At 36.6% G+C, this 24,336-nt stretch overlaps 1 protein-coding gene across 1 annotated transcript in view; it reads right to left on the reverse strand.

The window, feature by feature from the left end:
* Positions 1-24,336, reverse strand: part of TOGARAM2 (TOG array regulator of axonemal microtubules 2) — a 1,500,446-nt gene that overhangs the window by 562,969 nt on the left and 913,141 nt on the right. Inside the window, exon 10 of the mRNA XM_044059883.1 lies at positions 22,528-22,689. Coding sequence (XP_043915818.1) covers positions 22,528-22,689 — 162 coding nt within the window. The remainder of the gene's footprint in view (positions 1-22,527; positions 22,690-24,336) is intronic.

Consider the following 24,336-nt stretch of genomic DNA (forward strand, 5'->3'; position numbering starts at 1 on the left):
CCATATAAAAGTTATTTGTAAATTTATTAATTTTGGATGTAGTGCACTGAGATATTACACAACCTGTTATGAGTATTGTTTGCAAACATGCAGCTCTGTCTTACCTCTCTGTGTTTGTTGCTCATTCTTCTCTTATCTGACCAATAAACTGAGACATGCAGTCTGTAAGACATTCTATATCATTGCCCTTAAAATGTGTGAGGATATTAAATGGCAGTAATATAATGTGCAGTTGCCAACAAATGAAGGGGAGGTTGTATGTTAATGAACAAAACCTGTTAATTGTGTGCTGCTTACTTACATTTCCAACGTTGACAGAATTACATCTAACACTTTGTAAGTCTAACCTGACACACCCACTGGATGTTGGGGACAGTCTGTATTGCTGTTGTATTTTCCTTCTCCCTACCATTAATCATTTATAGTTAAAATGCATTAAGAACAAACACTGAGGGACTGCCTGCACTATGTTTAGATGTGCTAAATGTAGCCAAGTATTTGGAATTCAGCAATTCTAATGAGTTCATACCTCACTTGCATCTTCACCATGCTGACAGCCCTGAATGTACACAATAAACAGGCAACCATGTAGCTAGGCAAACTGAAGGTGAGGAGACTTGTTTACATGGAGAACACAGAAAAGAGGCTATTACTTTGGGATATATCTGTGTTCAGAAGATTACTGAACTTGAGAAGGTATGCTTGCATTTTGTTAGCTATATACTGCATAAGCTGAAATATAATTAAGAAAAATCTGTTTAATAGTTCTATATATATATATTTTGATTAGCAAAGGCTATATTTTTATCTGTATGCATTAGTTAGAAGTGTACTGATGGCATGGGCATGTTTGTCAGGGCATTTCACAGATATATATGATTGGCAATACCTTAACATGTAATGTTCTTTGTTAAATCTGAAGACATGTTTCAGAGACAGTTAATTTGATACAACTTTTAGCACCTCAAAGATGGTTTGTTAGTAAAATGTGTCATTTGCCTGTTCTTTTTTTTTTTTTTTTTTTGGGGGGGGGGGGGCAAAGCTACATTTCTATTATGGCACAAACAAGGATATGTTGCTATTGCTACTCTCCTTTTCTGCATCCAGCCTGTTGCTCATATTTCAAATCTATAGACTGTTTTGTTTCTCCAGTGGGTAATACTGAAATTCTACCTTTTCTGTTTTTTTCTGGGAACAGTTATTTTGCAGTTATGTGATACTTATGTGTATTATCCTGCTGTTGTCTTTTAGGAAACCTAGGACTATGGCACCCAGGCATCTCATTCCTTGAAAACCACCCTTCACTGACACTGAGTATCAGGTCATTGTGGAAGCTTTTAGGCAACATGATGCCTTCCTGCGTGAGAGGGGACGTGGAGATATGTTAGGCAGAATGCAAATTTGGCAGCAGATAGTTGCAGACATTAATGCAGTGGGTGGCCACAGCAGAACATATGACCATGTATGCCATAGGGCCACTAACATGATCTCATTTCGATAGAGGAGAACAGCTGCAGTGGCCTGTGATCATATGGGTACCGGGTGGGGGTTGGCTGCTACAGAGCCACCACTAACAGCAAATGAAGAGTTCCTGTCCACTGTCAGAGATCCTGACAGCTGCCAGAAAAGTGCAGAACAGCATGTCTTTGACACTGGTGCTAGGTTTCAGGAACAGCAAGCATGATCTTCCAGGTAGGCTTTTGTATCTCAGTTGTTAAATACTGATATATAGTAAAATAATTTACATCAATACATTAGTTCTGTTTCACAAGAATTTTTTGAGGGGGTTTAAAGATTGCTATAGTTAGCAACATTTTTGGACTGATTACACATAGGCTTAGGTTGGACTTGTCATCCAAGTTCCTGTTGAAAGTATAGTTAATGGACATACAAAGGGAAAAAAAGTATTAGCCCCTGTGTTACTGTTAATTGTGATGATGTTGCCCTTACCTTTTGCTTAACTTCTTCCAGGACCATCCGGCATACAGAGCATACCATCATCTGCACATGGTAAGCCAAACATTTTATGTCAGTACTGATGAGCAATTCAAAGAAATATTTTAGTGTGTGATGTTGATGTCAGGACTGTTGTGTGCATTGCTGTACTATCTAATAGTGGCAACACTGTTATTTTGTTAGCATATATTGGACTGTAGTAGTGTAAGTATTAACTGTTTCTGTGTTTGTTGCTTATTATCACAAGTGATCCTGACAGTGGAAGTGTGGGACTTCTACCACCTGATGTCAGAGTATCAGCAAACTCTAATGATGATGGTGGCCAAACAGAGGCACAGTTGGGGGGGGGGGGTAGAGGTTGAATCTGACACTGAGGTTGACATACAGCCATCCTATGAAATTCCATCAGACACAGACAGTAGGCCTATGCCTACTGATTCCAGTGAACCCTCGGATATTGGACAGGTGGAGGGTGAAACAATTGATCAGGGAAGTTTGGTTACAGTGGCTTCAGTGCCTGTTGACTCTGGCTGTAGCCAAAATGTGGGTGAAATGCCATGCAGGAGAGTTGTTGGGGGTGCTCAGAGGTGGCCTGCTGTCCATTCTCCACCTGATCCAGATGTCTCTTCCTGTACCACTCAGTATATGTTTAGGGCCATCATGAATACACAAGCACATCCCCATAAGTCCTCCAGAGAAATGCTTAGGGTTGTAGATGTGGCACAAGCTGACATGCTTGAGTGCCTCCATCATGTTGCCGACTCAATGGATTGGATGAATACTACATTGGAATGGGCAAAGTCTGTGATGGAACATCTGCTGGGAGGGGAACGGCATTCTCATGCGCATAGGTCAGCCACATCATCTGCTGTTAGCCAATGTGGCTGTGCCCGATCACGTTCCCATAGAGGCAGTACTTCCACTGTTCCATTTGTGGTTGAGCTGTCCACACCTAGATGTGGCAGGTCATGGTCCTGGGTGTTCTCAGGAGGGAAACTTGTACAGCAGACATCAGTCACATTCAAGCAGCACAGCATCTGACCATGGGTGTGAATGTGCCAATTCAACCCCTAGCAGAGCCAGATCATGTGGTTGGGTATGACAACAATGAACTGCCACCTCTACCATGCATGTCTCTCACCTATCCGACATACCAAGATATAGAGCTAGCACAGAGCTTGGCTTTGTTCATGCAGACACTCACACCAATTTCATGAAGAGGACCCATACAGGCACACACACAACAGTTACGTGGTTTACCCATGAAGCTTAAAATTAATTTTGTCCCACTGCCAATTTGTTGGTTTATCTGAATGTCTGCCTGCTTTTCTTTCTTACTCACACACATTCACTGACCTTTTGTGTCAGCCTAGGCTTCCTGCCCCCACACAACACCTTGTACAAATAATGAAAACTGTGCCATATTCTGGCTTTGTATCTTTTGGATTCAAGGATACAAAAGCTATGAGTCTGATGCCTAGGATGCATAACTGACTTGGTGCTTATATCTGCATTTATGATGTTGAATTGATAATTGTACCCTTGGCTTATATTGGTCTTAGAAAGTTAGACAGTTGATAACATCAAAATGTATCCATATTTATTGTTAATGCTCTTGTGAGAGTTATGAAGTCAGAAACTGCAATGTGTATCACTACTTTCTAACTTCTCTCTTTAATGATTTTCCAATACAAACATATGGGGCTAAATTGAGGGCATGCAGTGACCATCACTACTTTTGAGAGGTATGACTGTGTGAATCTTTGATGCTTGAGGCCTACTACTTAATAATGGACACATATAAGTCAAATAAGTCACTGCTGTCACATGCTAAGGTAATTTCTGTACAAATCTGCCACCTTTTACTTGCTTACTGGACCAAGTAATGAAATAAAAGGATATGATACACATTCATATTATTACACAATACACTCCAGGTTCAACACTTACCTTGTAAATACAGCAGTTGCAACAGTTTTAGTTCAGGGCTGACTCTGTCTGATGCAAGCAGTACACAGCTAATACATGGGGAAGTAAAGGTTGCGTGAGTTGCCTGACATCAATGTTACTATATGTATTTGAGTAGGAGGAAGGTTTTAGGCCCCTAGGTGGTGAATTAGTGCACTACGCATTGTCTTTTAGATAATGCAAGGGCACATTGAGCACTCCTACATCTGTCTACACCCACTCCAGCTAGTACTTCTCCTTCGGACTCCTCACCTGCATGTGGCTGTGGTGGCTTGGCATTGGTGGTGGGATGTGTGCCCATTCCCCTTGTTGATCCTGCTGTAGCTGTTTTCTTAGCATGATGTTGTATAGCATGGCACCTACTGTGAACATTTCAGTACATGTTCATGGACTGTACTGAAGGCCTCCCCCAGATGTATCTAGGTACCAGAAAGTGATGTCAGCAGGCCAAACACATGCGCTATGATATTTCTGGTTTGAGCATGTGCCTCATCATGGTGTTCTTCTGTGGGTGTGGGTGCATTTCTGATGGGCATCATCAGCCATAGTTCTAGGGCATAACCTGCATATCCCAGTAAATGACCCTGTGGGATATCACCCCTAGTGAACATCTGATACAGTTGTGAGGTGTGCCAGATATGTGAGTCGTGGTAACTGCCTGGGTTGCCAGCACACACATTCAAGATGATTCCCTTGGCATTACACACAACTTGGCAATTAATAGAGCACTTTCAATTAATGTGGAGCTTTGCCTGTTCCCCAGGTTGTGCCTTAATTTCTACATGTGCACAATCTATGGCACCCAGTACTTCAGGGTAGTGTGCTACAGGGTAGACCTCCTGCATATTTCTGGCCCTATCCTCAGGAGTACAGGGAAAATGTATGTGTTCACTAGCATGTTGGAGCATAGCATTCAAGAACTGATGGAAGATCCTGGATGCTGATGCCTGTGACATGCCCAGCATGTCCCCTGTTGGTCTCTGAAAGGTATCTGTAGCTACAATTCTAACTACCTTTGTCTCCACTGGGATGTGTTCTGCTCGGTTTGCCCTGGCTTTGAGTTGAGGACAGCAGAGGTTGCAGAGTTCTTGTAATGTGTCTCTATACACCCTGTAGCACTACAATCTCCACATCATGTAGACTGTGATAAGTAACCCAAGGTCTGAAAGCTCCTCTCCTTCTTAGCCATGGTCTGTTAGCAGCAGCAGCAGCATAGACTTCAGCCTGTTGCACATACACAGGAATTAAAGCAACAGCAGCACTTAACGTTGTTTCTGTGTAGACTCCTTTCTGTGGCTGTATTCCACTAGGTGTTGGAATTCACAGGGAAAACCAGCACTGTCTACATGGTTGTTTTACAGCTTGTTGAATAGCTTCTCCATCATGGATTGGTTAATTAGCATACAATTCAGCTGCTTATGCTGTAATTTGCATTCCACTGTGTTTACCTTGTTTAATACGGCTGTGGGTGGCTCTACACACCATGTAGACCTGCTTACTAAATCCAAAACGGTGTGCTACTGTGTGTGTATCCCAATGTGATGCCCACACAGTGGAAACAGACCATGTAGGCTTTATTGAATCTGTCATTGTGTTTTAAATTGGTAGTTTTGAATATTTTTCTAGTAAGCAAAGAAACAACAAAACTGCTCATTTCAGAACATTTCAATCATAAAAGGCCACTCAGTATCAGTCAATATGCACAGTCTCTGCAGAAGTAAAAATCATCTGAATAATTCCACATTAAAGAGATCTGTCACTAATGAAGAGGTTGCTGCTAGTGAACAACTTTATATTTCAGAGTTTCATCTACAAATCTAGTGCCTGCTGCCCTTGAAGAGTAAATTGCCTAGGTTACATTAAAAAATGGTAATATTGCAACAGAGAATGTATGGCAAACCAACAACATGTTCATAGTTACTAGGCATCTCATCCAAAGGAGGACATAGTCAGGACTGAAGCACCCTACCCCACTCTACCTTTAAAGTACAACACAGAATCAGCAATCTAACTACATGGCATGGGAGTAGAACCCATAGCCTTCTGCATCAAGAGCAAGCACGCTACGTGTTGTGCTACTAACACTGTGTTCTAATTTTGTAGCACAAACACTGATGACCATTTGCTAAACAAAACAATTGCACATTGAAAACAGACTTAGTATGAGCAGCAATAAACTCATCTTCCAATGAAGTTCATAATTCCTTGAAAATACACTGAGGCTCACAATTCCTTGAAAATGCATTGAAACTCAGTCCCTTGAAAATATACTTTGAGTGCTCTGGTAGTTAGTGTAGAAGATTATGGGTACAGGGTTTGAGCTGGAGCAAATTACCTAACCTGCCATCCCAGACTAGGGCATTTTATACACACATACAAATGAATGTACAACAAAACTGCACTTATCTGCTGTGTTGGTACCTGTCAAGGCAGTTTTAATGAAATTCCACTCTTGCTTTTAACTATTCTTTATACCTACTTACTTACTTTAAAAGTATATACTTTTTAAGTATTCTATTTATACTTCCATAGCACCACCCAAATAGTCCTCAAACCAATACCATCAGCTCCCTCCAGAAGAAAAACAATCAATAGAATTACTCCAATAGTAACACCCACTCTAGTCTACCACCCAAGACTCTATCTCAAACTGTCCTACTCCTCACCCCCCTATAACTATCACATTACATCTCTAAAACTAACCCCGTACCCTCCTAACATTTTTTAATATTAATTTACAACAAAGATAAACCCAAGTTAAATAAGATGCCTGTAGTTCAGATTATTCTAATATTCCTCCTCGGTCTACTAGCCTTCATCACCAATTATCAAATCCACCTCCTTCAAATGCACAAGAATTCAACCAGTCTTTCCAAAGAATATCAGCATCTACCTATCCTGTCTCTTCCCACAGTACCCTGTCTCTGCAAACAAACCACATCTGATTTATTTATGTATAAATACTTTAAAAAGTATCCAAATTTTCAAACAAATACCAAACCAAGCCCAAAATATAACTGGCTACACTCTTCCCTCTGTAGAATGTCAATTAAAAAAATTAGAGGAGATATTCACTTCAACCCAGGTGCAACTGTTCATAAAACCATCACTTCCACACCCAAAATAAACCAGTCACCTAATACCTTTCAACAAAAAGCAGAACCCAAATTCTCCTTATTAAATATGAACCTAAGAAGTATGTACAGTACAATCCATGACATGCATTCTTATTTTGTCATATACACCCCTGATGTAGGCATGGTTGCTGAAAACTGGTTTAAAAGGAAATGAAAGGATAATGAGATCAGCTTCCAGGATACAATATGCTTAGGTATGACAGACAAGACAAATGCGCCCGTGGTGTAGCAATCATCTATAACAATTCCTTAACCATCACCTTACCCCCACAGGAAATACCCCGGATTTAACAATGCTGAACTTCTAATAACATTCCTAAAAGTCAACAATAGGAAAACGATTTGTTTAACAGCAATTTATATACCACCAGGGAATAACATTGATACTGGTGAAAACACCCTGTAATGGATATCCAAACAAACTAACCATGAAACTATAATAAATAAAGACTTAGATATAGACTGGTAGCTCATAAATTCCACTACCCCCAATGAATCCATAAACTTATACAACTTCAAACAATTAATAATCACTAGAATCAATAAAACTTCAGGGAGGCACTCAATATTAGACTGGATGCTTACAAAACAAACCAGAGAAACTGACAAAGGCAGATTGCCTCTCAAATAGCATAAGTGACCACATCAAGAAAACAAGCACGGAAGACTGGTCCAGGCAAAATAAATCCAAACTTTTATTGTTAGCACTTTCGTTTAACCAAATAGGTAAAACTTCTTCAGACAACTTACTACTCCTCCCTTTCCCTTTTATACAATTAACTAAAGGTCACATGACATTCAAAATAGGCTAAATTAAAAGAATTCACTTAGCATATTAAATATAATATAATGTAAAAATATTGTGTACAACTTAGTATTCACTTATCAAAGACAAACATCCCTTTAAAATACACATTATATTTCATTTTTATCCTACTTATTTTCATCTTAAAAGACTTTTCAACTTCAAAAGACACATTATTGAACACTCTTCATTTAAACCAGGAAAACAACAAGCATTTGTGTTTAATTGCCACCATAATTCTCTCTTTTCCAACAATAGGTTTAAATTGTCACCCCGTTCTCCCATTTGGGCTTGTTCAATCACCCTACATTTAAATGTGTGGTCTGGGTTATCTTGTATATGCTTTGCTAAAGAATTAGTTTTTTTTACTTTCTTAATGCTATACATATGCTCATAGATCCTGTCCCTTATTCTACGCTCAGTTTTACCTATGTAAAATCCAGGACAATCCTGTCATTTACTCAGGTACATTACATGTTTAGAGTTATAGTAAAACCTGTGTGCAGACATAAATTTTCTATCATTTATTTGGAATTGACTTCCTTTATCTATGTACCTACACTTTATAGAGTTTATAAGTGACCACATACCAACATATGCTGTTAGAACTCACCACAACCTAAATAAGCATAGTATCTATAATCAAATAAGAAATACAGTCAATTTCAGCAAAGATATTTTTAGTGAAACACTAAAACAGTTTAACTGGAATGTACTTAGAACAATGCCACTAGATACTGCTGTAGAACACTTTAATAGCATATTCTTACAGACCATACATAATTTAGCACCAGTACATAATAAAAAAGTCCAACCAGCACCATGGCTAACAAAAGAAATAAAAAAACTCATGATAAAAAGGGATAAAGCATGGAAAAATTAGTATAAAAATAGAACTCAAAATGCCTTCCAGCAATTTAGATGTCTTAGAAACCTTGCAAAACTTCATGTCAAACAGGACAAGCAAACATACTATACCAACCTACAATACAAACATCAGAACAACCCAATTTTTTGGTCGTCACTGAATAAACTACTCCACCCTGACAAGACCATCACCCTCTCTCCAAAAACAGACAATACGACAGACTCTATCCCCACACAGTTTAATTCTCATTATAGAATCAGTATTTTCTCTCTAAGACACTAATAAATCTGACTCCCTCTCTCTACCCCTGTCCAACCAAAACCACCCACAGCTCTTCAGTTTGAGGCCAGTAACCACCTCGCTCATAATGAAGTTACTCCTTAAACTAAAAACCATGCAGACCAGCTACCATCAGACTACCTAAAAATGGCTGCAGAAGACATAGCCTTCCCTGTGTCCATAACATGTCCATAGCAGAAAGATATGTCCCATCATGGCGGAAAAAAATCCTGCATCATACCACTGCACAAAGGCAGCACATCTACAAAGTTTATTAACTACAGACCAATAGCAATTGTCTACCCCTCTCCAAAATATTACAGAAATGCATCTATGTGCAGCTGATGCAACACCTAACCTCAAATAACCTGCTGTCAGAAACACAACATGGCTTTAGGCCCCAGCTCAGCACAGCACCACTACTGCACTACTACATTTTACCAGTATAATAAACCAGCATAGAAACAGTGGTCTGCTTGTGTCCACCATGTTCTTAGACTTGTCAAAGGCATTTGATACTGTCTTACACCAGTAACTGCTCATTGAATTCTCCTCAATAGGACTTTCACAATACTCCTTGTTGTGGTTTCTTAGTTACCTATCTGGAAGTCAACAATCCATTAAATGGCAATCGTTTATTACAGGTATCCTCAGTGCTCTATGCAGGGGTCCTCCAATTTAATATATTTATTAATGACCTCCACTGTGGACAATGATGTTTGCAGATGACATGGTGATATGTAGTGAGAGTAGGGACCAGGTTGAGGAGAGCCTGGAGAGGTGGAGATATGCTTTAGAGAGGAGAGGAATGAAAGTCAGCAGGACTAAGACAGAATATATGTGTGTAAATGAGAGGGAGGATAGAGGAATGGTGAGGATGCAGGGAGAAGAGTTGGTAAAGGTGGATGAGTTTAAGTACTTGGGGTCAACAGTTCAGTGTAATGGTGAGTGTGGAAGAGAGGTAAAGAAGAGAGTACAGGCAGGGTGGAATGGGTGGAGAAGAGTGTCAGGAGTGATTTGTGACAGACAAGTACCAGTATGAGTGAAAGGGAAGGTCTACAGGAAACTAGTGAGACCAGCTATGTTATATGAGTTGGAGACGGTGGCATTGACAAAAAGGCAGGAGTCAGAGCTGGATGTGGCAGAGTTAAAGATGTTAAGATTTGCACTGGGTGTGACTAGGATGGACAGGATTAGGAGTCAGTATATTAGAGGGTCAGCTCAAGTTGGACAGTTTGGAGACAAAGCAAGAGGCAAGATTGCATTGGTTTGGACATGTGCTGATGAGGGATGCTGGGTATATTGGGAAAGGGATGCTAAGGACGGAGCTGCCAGGTAAGAGGAAAAGAGGAAGGCCTAACATAAGGTTTATGGATGTGGTGAGAGAGAACATGCAGGCGGTTGGTGTGAAAGAGCATGATGCAGAGGACAGGAAGAAATGGAAAGAGATGATCCACTGTGGTGACCCCTAACGGGAACAACTGAAAAAAGATGATGATTAATGACCTCCACTCACCATGCTAGTTTAGTTAAGTATGCAGATGACTCAACATCAATATGTTCGGCTTTAACAATAAATAAACTCCAAGACATTACTCAGAAATCTTTCTCCTCCCTAGAAAACTGGCCCAAAGAAGCAAACCTCTTATTCAACCCCAAGAAAATTAAGTTAATGCTTTCTACCTCAAAAAGTTGCCAAATCAAAAGCAATCTTTTACCATGAAGTCAGCAAATATTACTGTCATTGAAACTGTAACTCACAGTAAACCTCTAGGTGTTATAACAGATAACAATGTCAAATATGACCAGCATATTCTAAACACCATTAAATCTACACACCAGAAACTAGGCTCCCTTTACAGGATCAATGGATTTCTTACAAATACTGCAAGGAAAACTCTAGCCAACACCTTCTTATTGTCAACTCTCTTATACACCGCTCCCATCCTAACAAACTTAAATAATGCTTAAATAAAGAATCTTGCCTCCTGCTACAATAAAATAGTTAAATTTGCCACTAATCTCCTGCATAGGACCCACCATTGTCATAGCTGAAAGCAATTAAACAGGCAGCAGACAAACTCATTCATCAACTGGAAAAATGCCCTGCACCACAAAACGTATTACTGCCTTATTGTCTGGCAAGGGACCTCCTTTCTAGTAACAAATTCTTACTACTCATAAATAAGACAAATAATGTTGCAAGAGACTCGCTCCACTCCCAGTACATTTTTATACTCTGGAATAGTATCCCACACAAATAAAACTCTCAACAAACTTAATAGTTTTAAACCACTGCTTAAAAAACATCTTAATCAATCCCGGTACTGAACATGCTCATCACCAGGTTAAGAATTTATGCTCACTATATAATACCCACCAAATACTCTCCTTAAACAGAATACTCTCAACTTCTCACTGAAATGACAAAATAATTTTTATACATAACTGCTACCTGTACAATCCATTAAGTTGCATGTAGTAACTTCTACCTCTGTAAAATCTTGCATTTTTTTCTTGTAGAAAATTGTACTAGGAACTAATAGCTATTACTAGGAAATTACAGTTATTACTGGGAAATGTAAAAAGAAATGTAACTACTCTGTTTATCTGGAACTTACTATAATGCAATGTAAGCAAATGGAGTTTTTCTTCCTGGGCAAATGCTAAAAAATGGGTATTACCCAGTTGGACTTTCCACATAAACAAAGATAAATAAATACATAGATAAATATACACCTTCCATAAGTTCTGTCAACTCATTCTAAAACAGCATTTTTCAAAACAGTATACAACTTTATAGGTATGCTGTTCACTAACATTTGCTTCTATCTACAATTTCTTACAAATGCTGGCACTAACTCTATTGCTGTACAAATATTTTCTATTCACTTCAGTGAAATAAAGTACACTGAAGAAAAAAAATCATGTATCCTAAAGTGAAAATGATTATTCTGTCAAAATAATACTAAAAGTAAAATATTTTACATATTAAATATGATTGGTGTATACATTAGTTACATGAAGACTGAATAGGGAATTGTACATTCATTGTGAACTAGAGATCCCAAGTCTTGAAAGGAATAGCTTAGAGATTTCTGATGACATAGTCAGATTAAGCCAATTATCATTTAGTTTACATCTTTTGGAAGCATCATTAATGGAAAACTTGAAAGAAGTTTTTTAAGAACTTCTCTCCCTCTTATCTTACTTGGAACAAAGCAAATAAAACATTCATGGACTATAGTTCTGATATTACATCTATCTTAAAACTTGATCAAATATGTCAAATGAATGTTGATTTTTAAACTACAGGAGGAAAAATGTAAGACAAATATAAAATTTGAAGAGCTTAATTGTGATAACTATTCTCACCTTGTTCTTCCAAAAAATATTAGATAAAAGCCTTTTTGGAGTATGCAATGAACAATAATTGCACCAAGTTAGCATTATATACAGAGCCAGTAAACTGATAGGAATTTAAAAGCATATGACACAAAACAGTAGTTTTAAAGTCTTCTTCTTCTTTTGGCTTTTCCCGGTTAGGGGTCACCACAGCAGATCACCTGTCTGCTCATGATTGGCAGTGGAGTTTTACAGTGCTGAGTTGCCAGCCCGGCGCCCAACCTTCCACAGAAGGGACACACATGCACACACTCACAACTAGGGCCAATTTAGAGTGTCCAGTCCACCTACGTTTAAAGTATAATATTTTTTTTTATATTAAACAAACTGTGGACCAAATAGCAGAAATGTAACTATATCTAAATATATATATATATATATATATATATATATATATATATATATATATATAGATATATATATGGGTCTGCTTCAGAATCCCGAATGCTCACTTACCCAACTTCCAAGACTCCGAGATGAAAAGGCCAACAACTGCACAACAGCAAAGACCCGGAACACTGACTTTCCACTCCAGGTAAGTAACCACTTAGCCATCCTCACAAAAAATAAAACTGAAGGAAAGCAAACCCATCCATCTGGGGGGGGCTTTGCCCCCCCACATCCCCCCTAACTAAATATACTAACTCTGACATCACACTATCACGGGGGTAAAGGGCAAAGTTCAACAGGAAGGCGGTTACTTACCTGGAGTGGAAAGTCAGTGTATTGCGGTCGTTGGTCTTTTCGTCTCGGTGTTTTGGAAGTCGGATAAGTGAGTGTTCTGGTTTTTGAAGGAGAACCATATATATATATATATATATATATATATATATATAAAATATATATAAATATATATATATATATATATATATATATATATATATATATGCAGACTATTTCAAGTGCATCACAATTGCTGTTAAATACAGAAAAGTCTGTAAAAAGTATGCTTAAGTTTATGGCCATATGCATGGGTGTGCTTTCTTACCAAGTTATTTTGACTTCGATATTGAAGCTAATTCTTTCTGTTAGGCAAACAAATTCATAAATGTTTCTAGTAATTATTTAAAAATAACTGTGTACTGGGTACTCAAACTATATACTTTCTATTAATGTGTGAGCAAATGACTGACTTTGTATACATGAAGACTTACACAGTTTTTCTGTCTCAAACAGGAAAAATCATAACTTTCTGTGCATCTGAGGATGTTGAAAATAGTGTTCACAATGGCATGATTTTAGTTGTTTCACAGGAAACAGCATAGGTATGAATATGGCTGCAGTACATTATACCTGTGCACAAGTATCACTTGAGGTAATGTAAAAGTATCACAGGCTGCATTTAACAGTAAAGGAAATGAAAGTCAATCTTCATGATAAATTAATGATAGTAATAACATTTTTGGAATCCAGAAAAGTTTTGTCTGTATGTTATCCCAAAAATTCATCATGGAATATAAGACTTAAGACTTGTGAGTCATCTAATGAAGGTATTATTCGCACTGCTTTCAAAATGCATTGGATCGGGTTGCATGCATTTGTTCAGGTTTATACTTCAGTTACAAATGAGTCTTGTACTGATTGTATGTCAAGTTATTTTTATAAGGAAGGACTGCTGTAGGTGAAGGGGGAGCTTTGTTAATGGCACCGTCAATAGCCTGCCAACTAAGGTGAGTCTAGTATTGCTCATATCGTTCATTTCATCCTATAAAGAAGAACTGCCCTGAGAGTTGTGGACCATTTATAAATGGTGCCCCCACCAACTTGTCCAACACAATGAGTCTGATGCTGATCAAATATTGAATCATTACTATAAGGAAGAACTGTCCTGAGGGGTGATGGGCCCTTTTTCAATAGCACCCTAACCAAATGCCTACAAGGGTGAACCTACATGGGAAGATGGAGAAAAGGACAGGGATGTGTAATCGGGACAGTTAGGAATAGTACACAAAAGGTATCAGAAAAAAGTGATCTAAGGGGGCAGTCCTAAAATGCGAAAAAATGAGAAAGAAAGTTTGGCATGATTTGAGTTCTAATTATGTATGAATCAGTGCCATAGCTATACCTATATATTCATGCCTAAGAAAATTAAGAATGTGGAGATTTGTTTGAAATGTTAAATAAATGAGTTAGCAGCTATCATAAATCAGAACAGTCAGACTTGCTGAAAAAATAATCTGCCAATGAAACTGATAAAGAGCTTTGAAGTGTTAATTCTAACTGTGACAGTGAATGCAAGGACATTCTGGCAGGAAAACATTTTCTGATTATTATTATGATTATTATTATTATTACTGCTACTACTATTATTATTATTATTATTATCTCCATGTACTGGGTGGTGCATTAATCGTTTATTTGTAGACATTAAGTATAGTGTATCACAGATCAATAATCCTGAAGTAGATGAAGGCTTATTCAAACCATATGACAAGCTGCTCAATCCCTTGGATTTCAGATGTTGTTACATGTAGCTATTTAGGTATGAAACGTGTTAGGGAGCTGGTTACTAAAAAAATAAGTTTTACTCAACATCACACACACACACACACACACAAACACACACACACACACACACACACACACACACACACACACACACACACACATACACGCAGATGTGCACACACACACAGACATGCAGATGTGCGCACAGACACACACACACACACACACACACACACACACACACACACACACACACACACATAAAGTAAGAGATGCAGTCATATGTTTGTACACACTTACCTTAATCCTGAAGTGGCAGAAAGGAATGTTTGTAAAGTTAAAATTCTGCTCACGGACATGGAAGGGAAGAAGCACCTTCAGAAGGCAGATGGAAAGGCCAAAGTGTGTTTCTTGCAACAGCAGGAGGTGTGTGCATCAACTTACATAATGATGCGAAGGCCAAAGGGCATTCATTCTTTTAAAGAAGAACAAATGCCCTTAAAGAAGAAATTTATTTTTTTTATTATTTTATTAAAAAACAAATGTTGTGTCAGCTCCCTGGCCAGCGGGCCCCCTTCCAGGCAGTGGGCCCTAGACTGCCTAGTGCTGGATCAGGCTCTGATTTTAGATATATATTCATTTGAACTCTAACGATATTGATTTTGCCAGGATGCAACTACAGGAAGAGAGTACTTACTTTAACAGCTCTGTTAGAGGGAATGAGTTATATTCCATTTTATGACTTGTATTTTACTTGCACAGTTGCTCAACTGTGATCAGTGTAATAAAATTAAACTCTGCAGCATTAAATCAAAGCAAAATGACAAATGGGATTTAGACATTACTTCAATTTCATCAAGATGTAATAGCAGTGTATGATAAAGCAGGTAGCAAATTGTTAAGTGTTATAATCAAGCACAATAGCATATTGATTGATCAACTGTCCAGGAATAAAGACATTCTTAATAATTCTCTCTCTAAAGATTTACTGTTTGAGCAGGTTAAAAGTAATTACCAAAATGTGTTTCATTCAGTAGAAAAAACATGTGATAGTATACTTAAAACAAAGCTCTTAGAGTTTAGGAGAGATACTGAGACCTACCGGAAATGAGAGGCTTATCCGAAATCACCCAATAACCATTGTTTTAGAGAATATATCCCTAATGACTAGCCAATAATGAATCAGGAAAATGTTCTGTCAGCCAATCTAGTGAATGAACTTCCACAAGGGAACAGCACTTTAAAATTGAGGAGATCAGAGAGAGTGAAGAGCGGGCGTCAGCAGTCCATAATGAAAGAGCAGCAATACAATGAAGATTACTACAATCGACAGGGTCCAAATCGAGAAAGACATATTCCAGAGCAAACAAATTCAGGAAACACTGATTGGTAATGGTGTGAGTTACCCAGCAGTAGAAAGGATAGTTAAATTGGTTAATAATTTTTTTATTACTTTAAAATACACAATTTTTATTCCAAAAATATCAATATGCGTCACACTGATATATTGTCAAAAGGTTTAAAGTTTGTCCCAGCTAGGAGGGCAAACATAGTAAATTCCTTAATAGATTTAGAAATGTTTACACCTAAATGTAACTTATTATTGTGGTTTCATAATACCAATGCATCTGCTAATGTATGTGGGTTAAGACAACCAAGTTATTTTAACCCACTTTTAAATTATTATGTGCAAATGTATGAGGAAGTTTTTGAATTTGAAATTAGAAAGATTTTATCACAACTGTGTTAAAAAGCAAGTTTTTTAATATAATTAATAATACGGTCAATGTTTTAAAAGAAATTTGTACAGATAAAAACTAAAGGTTAGTGAAGCCCGATAAGGGTGGTTGTTTTGTCATAATGGAAGAAAGTGGCTATTTAGGTGGAATAAATGTATTATTAGCAGGAGATGAATATAGTGAAAAATCTAGTGAAGAAATTTATACTGCTTATATGAAAATTGATGACCTGTTAACTGATATGCTATATCAAGGGCATTTATGTAAGAATGATTTTGATTTTATGTTTAATGACAAACCTGCTATTGCTTTGATATTTGGAATCCCAAAAATGCATAAAAGTTTGCAAAACTCACATTTAAGACCTATAGTAGATACTGCTAGGCCTAAAACATTTTACATTTCTAAGTATTTGGATCATTTGATAAAATCAAGTTTGAATACAGTTTCACATATCTATAGATATTCATGGGATTTTTAAGTAAAATAAATTATGTAGAATTTTCTGCAGATTGTATTTTTGTGACTATTGATGTGAATAACTTGTATTCTATCATATCTCAAGATCAGGGGTTATTATGGTTTGAAGAGCAGCTATTTAATTTGAATGAACTGGATACTGATAGAATTAATGTAGCAGTTGCCTTAATGGAAGTCATTATTATATTATATTATTATCAACAAAGAATGGGTATAGCAAAGGGGGCAGCTTGTACCCCCAGCTTTTCCAATTTAGTAATGACACATTAGGAGAATGTGTATTTATTTAATAGTAGTTTTAAAGATTCATGGATTATTTATATGCACTTTTTGGATGATATCTTTATTCTGTGGAAGAATTCCTTAGAAAGATTGAACATTTTTTTTTTGTTATATAAATATTACAGCTGACTTTCTGAAGTTTACTTGGAATTTTGATACAAATAGAATATGTTACTTGGACATAGAATTAACTAAAGATGTTTCAAGGTCATGTTTTATTTCTAATATCTACAGAAAAAGTACTTTTTCCCAACATGTATTTACATTATGCCAGTTGACATCCAATCAGTCAGAAAAAAGCTGTTGTCAAGGCACAAATGGTCCAAATAGCTCATATGGTTTCAGATTTTGAAACTTTTATTAAAGAAATAAAACTTTTGGTTGAAATGTTTTTGAAGGGAGGTTACCCACTTAACTTTGTTGTGGATATCAAAAACAAAGTTTTTAACAAAAGGAAAAAAAATGAGTTTGGAAAGACCTGGAGAAGAACATAGTTGAACAGGGGATATGTAATAACTTTAATACCAATGTGAATAAATTATTCATTAACACGTATAAGATGGATAGTAAAGTGATAGGGGAGTGTTTGATATAGAACTGGAATATTTTCAGGATGGACAGCTCCCTTTTTAATAAAATCAATGAAAAACTGTCCCTTGTTTTCAGGAGGGATAGCTCCTTTAGAAATTGGCATGAACGGAGTAAATTAAATGCAGTCTGACCAAGTAATTAAAATAAAAAAACAGGGATATTTAAATGTGGGTGCTGTGGACAGTGTCCATATGTGAAAAAAACTGGTGTCTTTAAAATAGATACAATGAATACCGTATTAGTAAGCATTACAATTGTAATTCTAAACAAGTGGTGTATCTAGCTAGCTCTGAGTCATGCCCTGCATTCTATATAGGGAAGACAAGCAGAAAGTTGAGAAACAGAATCTATGAACATATTTCTGATATAAGAAATGGAAAGACAAGTATTCAGATATGCGCAATTGTTTAATGAACACAAATTTAGTTTTATTGTGCTGGAACAAGTTCATAGCAACCCAAGAGGTTATATTACAGATGACCATTTGACAAAGAGTGAATTGGTGTAGCAAATTAAAAGTAATGCCACATGTTATCCAGGGCTGAACAATTCAGTCTCCATCAATTCAGTATTGAAAGTGAGGTACTATGATGCTTAAATGTTTTTAATGAGTTAAGTATATGTAATTAGCTGTGTAATTAATTTTTATTGGTAGTGCAATTCTATTTGATATTGCTGAGCAAACAGTGTATTTAAGAAGTGGAATTTTAATTATTGTTAGTTCTAAGGAAGTTCCTTATAAATGGAATGAAAGCACTTAACTAACTGTCTTTAAACAACTGGTGTTTCAGAAATAAACCTTTGGAATATACTAAGTGTTGTTTTCTCTCTTCTCCCAAATCATTAACACACTCATAAGAGTTGACAAAAAAGTGGAAGTAAATCTATCCTAGACTGGATGTTAACTATATAAGTACAGTAGTCTGCCAGATACCATAAGTGACCATTTGCTTATTTTCACTCTTAAGACAACAGAACTGACAACAGAACTGCCCCAGATAACATAAGTGACCACTTGGTCACTTTCAATTGAAGACAACAGAACAGCCCCAGTAAAACAACTACCTATAATACAGTTTGCAACCTAACTTCATTCTGTAAAAATTTGTTTAATGAAGCTCTGAAAAAGAGTGACTAGAACCCTCTATGAACACTCCCACTTAATGAGGCAGTCACGTTGTTTAATGCAACTATTTTTAAATATACTTAATAAGTTAGCCCCTATCAGACCAAAAAGTAACCCTCTATGGCTAAAAAAGGAACAAAACATCTTATACTACAAAGAGTTATGCTTGCAAAACAAAATACAATTATAAAGAGACAAATACAGACAACTGAAAAACCTTACTAAATCCAGAATAAAATCTGACAAGCAATCCTACTAGTTAACCTCTAATGAAGACACCACAATAATCCTAAATTATTTTGAACATCTACAAATAAACTACTAAATCCAGGTCAGACTACCACTAAACTACCTAACACTGCCATTACCTCAGAGTCTATAGCAAACCAATTTAACTCCCACATCATCCAATCTATACTCAAGCTACTGAAAACACTCCCAACACTCTCTTTCTTCCTACAACTCCAGAAATGTGTGATAACACTTTATCCTTCCATCCCATTCCCATCTCCACTATAAATAAAAAAATACTCTTTAAACTACAACCCTCTACCTTAGCTGCAGGTAACCTTCCAGCTGAATATCTTAGCATGGGAGATGAGTCAATACCATGCCCTGTAACCTTGCTTACCAACTGCTCAATAACTGGAAGTCAAATGCCTACACTTTGGAACACTTCATACATCATTCTCCATCACAAAGAAGGTGCATCCGTAGAGTTTTCTATCTATCAGCCCATACCAATACTCTATCCACTGGCTAAGATCCTGGGGAAGTGTATTTACTCACAACTTATGAACCATCTCTCTAGTCACAATCTTATCACTAAGACACAACATGACTTTAGACCTAAGCATAGTACCACTATTGCTCTGCTTAGCTTTACAATGCAGTCAGCAGCAAAATGAATAAAGGTAACTTTGTCTCCTCTGTCTTTCTTGATTTATCAAAAAGATTCAAGACTGTCTCACATCAAAAATTTTAATCAGAAATTGCGTCCTTAATGTTCTCTTAAGCCACACTATCATGGTTCCATAACTACCTCTCTAGTAGACTTCAGGCAGTTAACTGACAACAAACCTATGCCTTTTTCCTCCCAGTGTCTATAGGCGTACCACAAGGTTTCATCCTTGCTCCACTATGTTCAACATATACACTATCTCTCTCCACATTACATCTGAAAATGCCACTATCATCCAATATGCATATTACTCTATCCTCATCTGCTCATCCCTTACCATCCCCCTACTTGCAAAAATCACTCATCACTCTTTCTCTTCTATGAAATCATGGCTATCTGATTCAAAACTCCTTCTTAACCCTAACAAAACTAAAGTTATACTTTTTACCACTAAAAATACAATGGAATGTAAACAGCCTTTTCCCATTTCATCAAATAACAACAACCAACTAGAACTGCTATCCCAAACCAACTTCTAGGAGTCATTATAGATGATAGCTTAAATTTGACCATCATGTCACATATGTGATTTAAAAAACACAAAGAACTTAGAGCCTTATAGAGCTTTCAACTCTACCTTAATACTAACACAAGAAAAATCATAGTTATCCATAATACTAACACAAGAAAAATCATAGTTATTCATAATAATAACTCAAGAAAAATCATAGTTATTCATAATAATAATAACACAAGAAAAATCATAATTATTCTTAACACAAGAAAAAATATACTTATTCATAATAATAACACAAGAAAAATCAGTTATTCATAATAACACAAGAAAAATCATAGTTATTCATAATACTAACACAAGAAAAATCAGTTATTCATAACACAAGAAAAATCATAGTTATTCATAATACAAGAAAAATCATAGTTATTCATAATATTAACACAAGAAAAAATCATAGTTATTCATAATAATATCACAAGAAAAATCATAGTTATTCATAATACTAACACAAGAAAAATCAGTTATTCATAATAATAACACAAAAAAATCCTAGTTATTCATAATACTGACACAAGAAAAAAAATTAGTTATTCATTCCCCGTTGTAACTAACCTAAATGCTAACTTAAAAGCTAAATTAAACACTTGCTACAGTAAAATAGCAAAACTGCCTCAAATCTTTCTTCTTACTCCCACAATTGCCAAGCCCTAAAACAACTGAAATGGCTTCAAGTTCCAAATGAACTCATTTACCCACAATTAATCACAGCTCATATACTTCTCTATCAACCTGAGAACTCTCTTGACCTTAAAAACATTCTTCATTATTACTCTACCTCAAGGCTGTTAATGTATAGTAATTAGTCTCTCCTTAATTCCACTCAATCCAAAAACATAGCAGGAGATTAACTCTGTTATATGTCGCCAGAAATCTGGAACACCCTTCCTTTCCAACTTAGACTCATCCCCACTATTCATAATTTCAAACACAGCATTAAGGAATATGCTTAAAAAACCTGGTTATGTGCCATAATCCAGACTAGCTGTACATTTTCATTCCATTCCTTCTCTTCTCAGTCCATATATAACATTCCTCTTCTATATTATCTGTTCAGCCTTTTCTTCTATAAAATACTACATTACAACCTTCATACATTCTTTCTTCTCAAATCTCTCTTTTACGGCCCTCACAAGTCCACTGTGATTTTCCATTATGTTCCATATTTATTTTCTTTGTTCCTATGTACTTGTTTCTTCAACTGTTTCTTCTAGTTTGAATTACTTTTAACTAGATATTCTATTTCAGCTATGATACTGAATGTTCTAATAATGTTATAACTAGAAACTATGTAATCTCACACTATTGTATTTCTATTATTAATGAATCTGGTATTGACTCTGTAACAGCTGATTTATGTACTGTGTCTCAACAAATTTAAGTACTGTATTTCAACAAATTTATATAATTGTAACTTATTGTGGTGCTTTTCTCCCTAACTCTCCACTGAAAAGGGATTTACCAGTCATCCCAGTTGGACTTTCCCTGTAAATAAATGTAAATAAATAAATCAATAAACATTTTCAGTTAACCTTGAGAAATGAAATTGCTTAAGCATCAGTAGCATGAATAAAAAATAGACGTACAGCATAATACTGAACATTGTTTCTCAGAAGAAATCATTGCTGGTGAGAGTTCTAATTATGTGCCAGCAATGATTTACCTGTTTTGGGAGATTTCCCTTCTTTAAGCTGGTGTGACTATGAAGTTAGTATATATAAGTTCAAGTGTTGTAGGGGGCTTTCCTCAGCATCCAAGAGTACAGGGGGGCTTCCCCACTGCACCAAACAAGTAAAAATATTTTTTTCACCCTTTTCAGTTTTTGGGATTTTTTCAAATTGTTTCAGCACATCAAATTTCAGGAAATCCTACAAGATTCACACTGAATCCTAAAAGCAGTTACCATAGATTACTACAGTAATGCAACTTGCAGTTATATTTATTCTCTGATGTAACATAAATTCTTACCTGTTGACTGTTGAGAGCTGCTGACATGAGGAACAGTAGGAATGCTGGGTAAAGATGATTTGTTGACTCGCTTCTTTAAAACAACACCGGTGCTTACTCCATGTAACCGGTTTGTATTGGTTGCTGTATTAGAGATGCCAGTAGGTTCGAACAGCTGGAACTCTGTAAGAAGTCAAGTACAGCAGTTACTTAACAATTTATTTCAAAACTTTTAGCATGAAAAGCATATAAAGCAATGCTAATTGTCTCCTACTACATCTTAGGGGAATAGGAAAAGAAAAAATACTTTTTGAACTATTATGAAACTAAATGTTTTAGCAAAGGAATTCTAATTACTTTACTCATCTAAACACCTAATTGGACAAGATGGAAGGTCAGCCTGTGAGTTTTCCCCTTTTGTCAACTTTAAGTACTAGATCTTTTATGACTGTATAGAGCGCCTTATTCACACAGATAATGAACTCATTCATACTCAACACTAATAATGCCCCCTGCAATAGACGTAAAAATTTAACTAATGTGGAGGCTTCCCTCTCACCTAAAAATTGGTCTGTGAGCTTCATACACCTCCACCACAAACCTTAACTAGTCACACCATTTTTTATGTTGAGACTGTAAAAAAAAAAAACAACCAAAGCCTCAAAGAAATATGACTAAGTCTTAGCAAAAATGAGGTGACTCATCCATTTCATTATTGGCTATTATAAAGAGTTACCTGAGCAAAAGCACTCCAAATCTACCACGCTTTATCACAATATTTTAGTGATAGGTGAATCTATTATCAGGCATACTGACTTATCACTCAGAAGGTTGGACAAGGAGTGGGTTACAGTGAGGTGTCTTTCAGGTGCCAGAATCTCTGATGTTGCAGGGTCTCTAGGACCCTAATTCCTGAAAAATTATAACTACAACATAGTGGTGGTACATGTGGTAATGAATGACTTGAGAGGTAAAATCCTGAGGGGCATGCAGAGAGATGGCAGAGCTTTCCATGCTTGTTACAAATGCAAGTAAGACAGATGCACTGAGTGAAATCCTTCCTTCAGATCAGGTGATGCCTAGATACAAAGAAAAGATAACTGGCTTCCATAATTGGCTAATAGGTGGTGCCATTCCAGGAAATGCAATATGTGTCAACATGGGACGAGATGCTCGACAGTCCAGCTTGTTTTGCTAAGGATGACCTGTACCACTTGTTCCAAGACTTCCACATACAAGCTAAAGTCTTTGCTGTCCCCCTCCCCAGTGCCTTTTAAGCCAAATCTAGCTGATGGGAATTCCACCCTAGCTAACATATCAGTCCAGAAATCAGATTACATTAAGGTTGTGCGTCTCAACGCCAGATTTCTAAAGTGTCTGATTGTGAGGCATCCCTACATTTGGAAAATATCTATGCCTGTTTAATTACTGAGACTGTTTACATTTAAAAAGAGAACTTATACCAGGGCTTTGTACTTTTCACACCTTTACACCCAGTGGTAACTGTGGTAGAGTTTCAGTATTTGTCAGGTAAGATATTACCTCCTAACAGATCCCTAGGGACCCAGAAACTGTACTCATTTAACTACATATCATTCAAGCTAGGATATATTTTCAACTAATAGCTTGTTATAGAGCACTTTCTTTGTCCCTGGAGGAAGACATAATATTCCTTCATGTTCTAAATTATCCCCCCTATTAGCAAAAAATCCATTATTTTGGGTGACTTTAATTAACCTTCAATAAGCTAGGACACCTATGCCTCTGTTGTAGAATATACTAGATGTAATAAGCAAAACCTCCCCTGAGCAGTTGGTAACTAAACCTACT

Source organism: Protopterus annectens, chromosome 1.part2, assembly GCF_019279795.1.
Source record: "Protopterus annectens isolate FY-2018-M chromosome 1.part2, PAN1.0, whole genome shotgun sequence".
Taxonomy (NCBI): Eukaryota; Metazoa; Chordata; order Ceratodontiformes; family Protopteridae; genus Protopterus; species Protopterus annectens.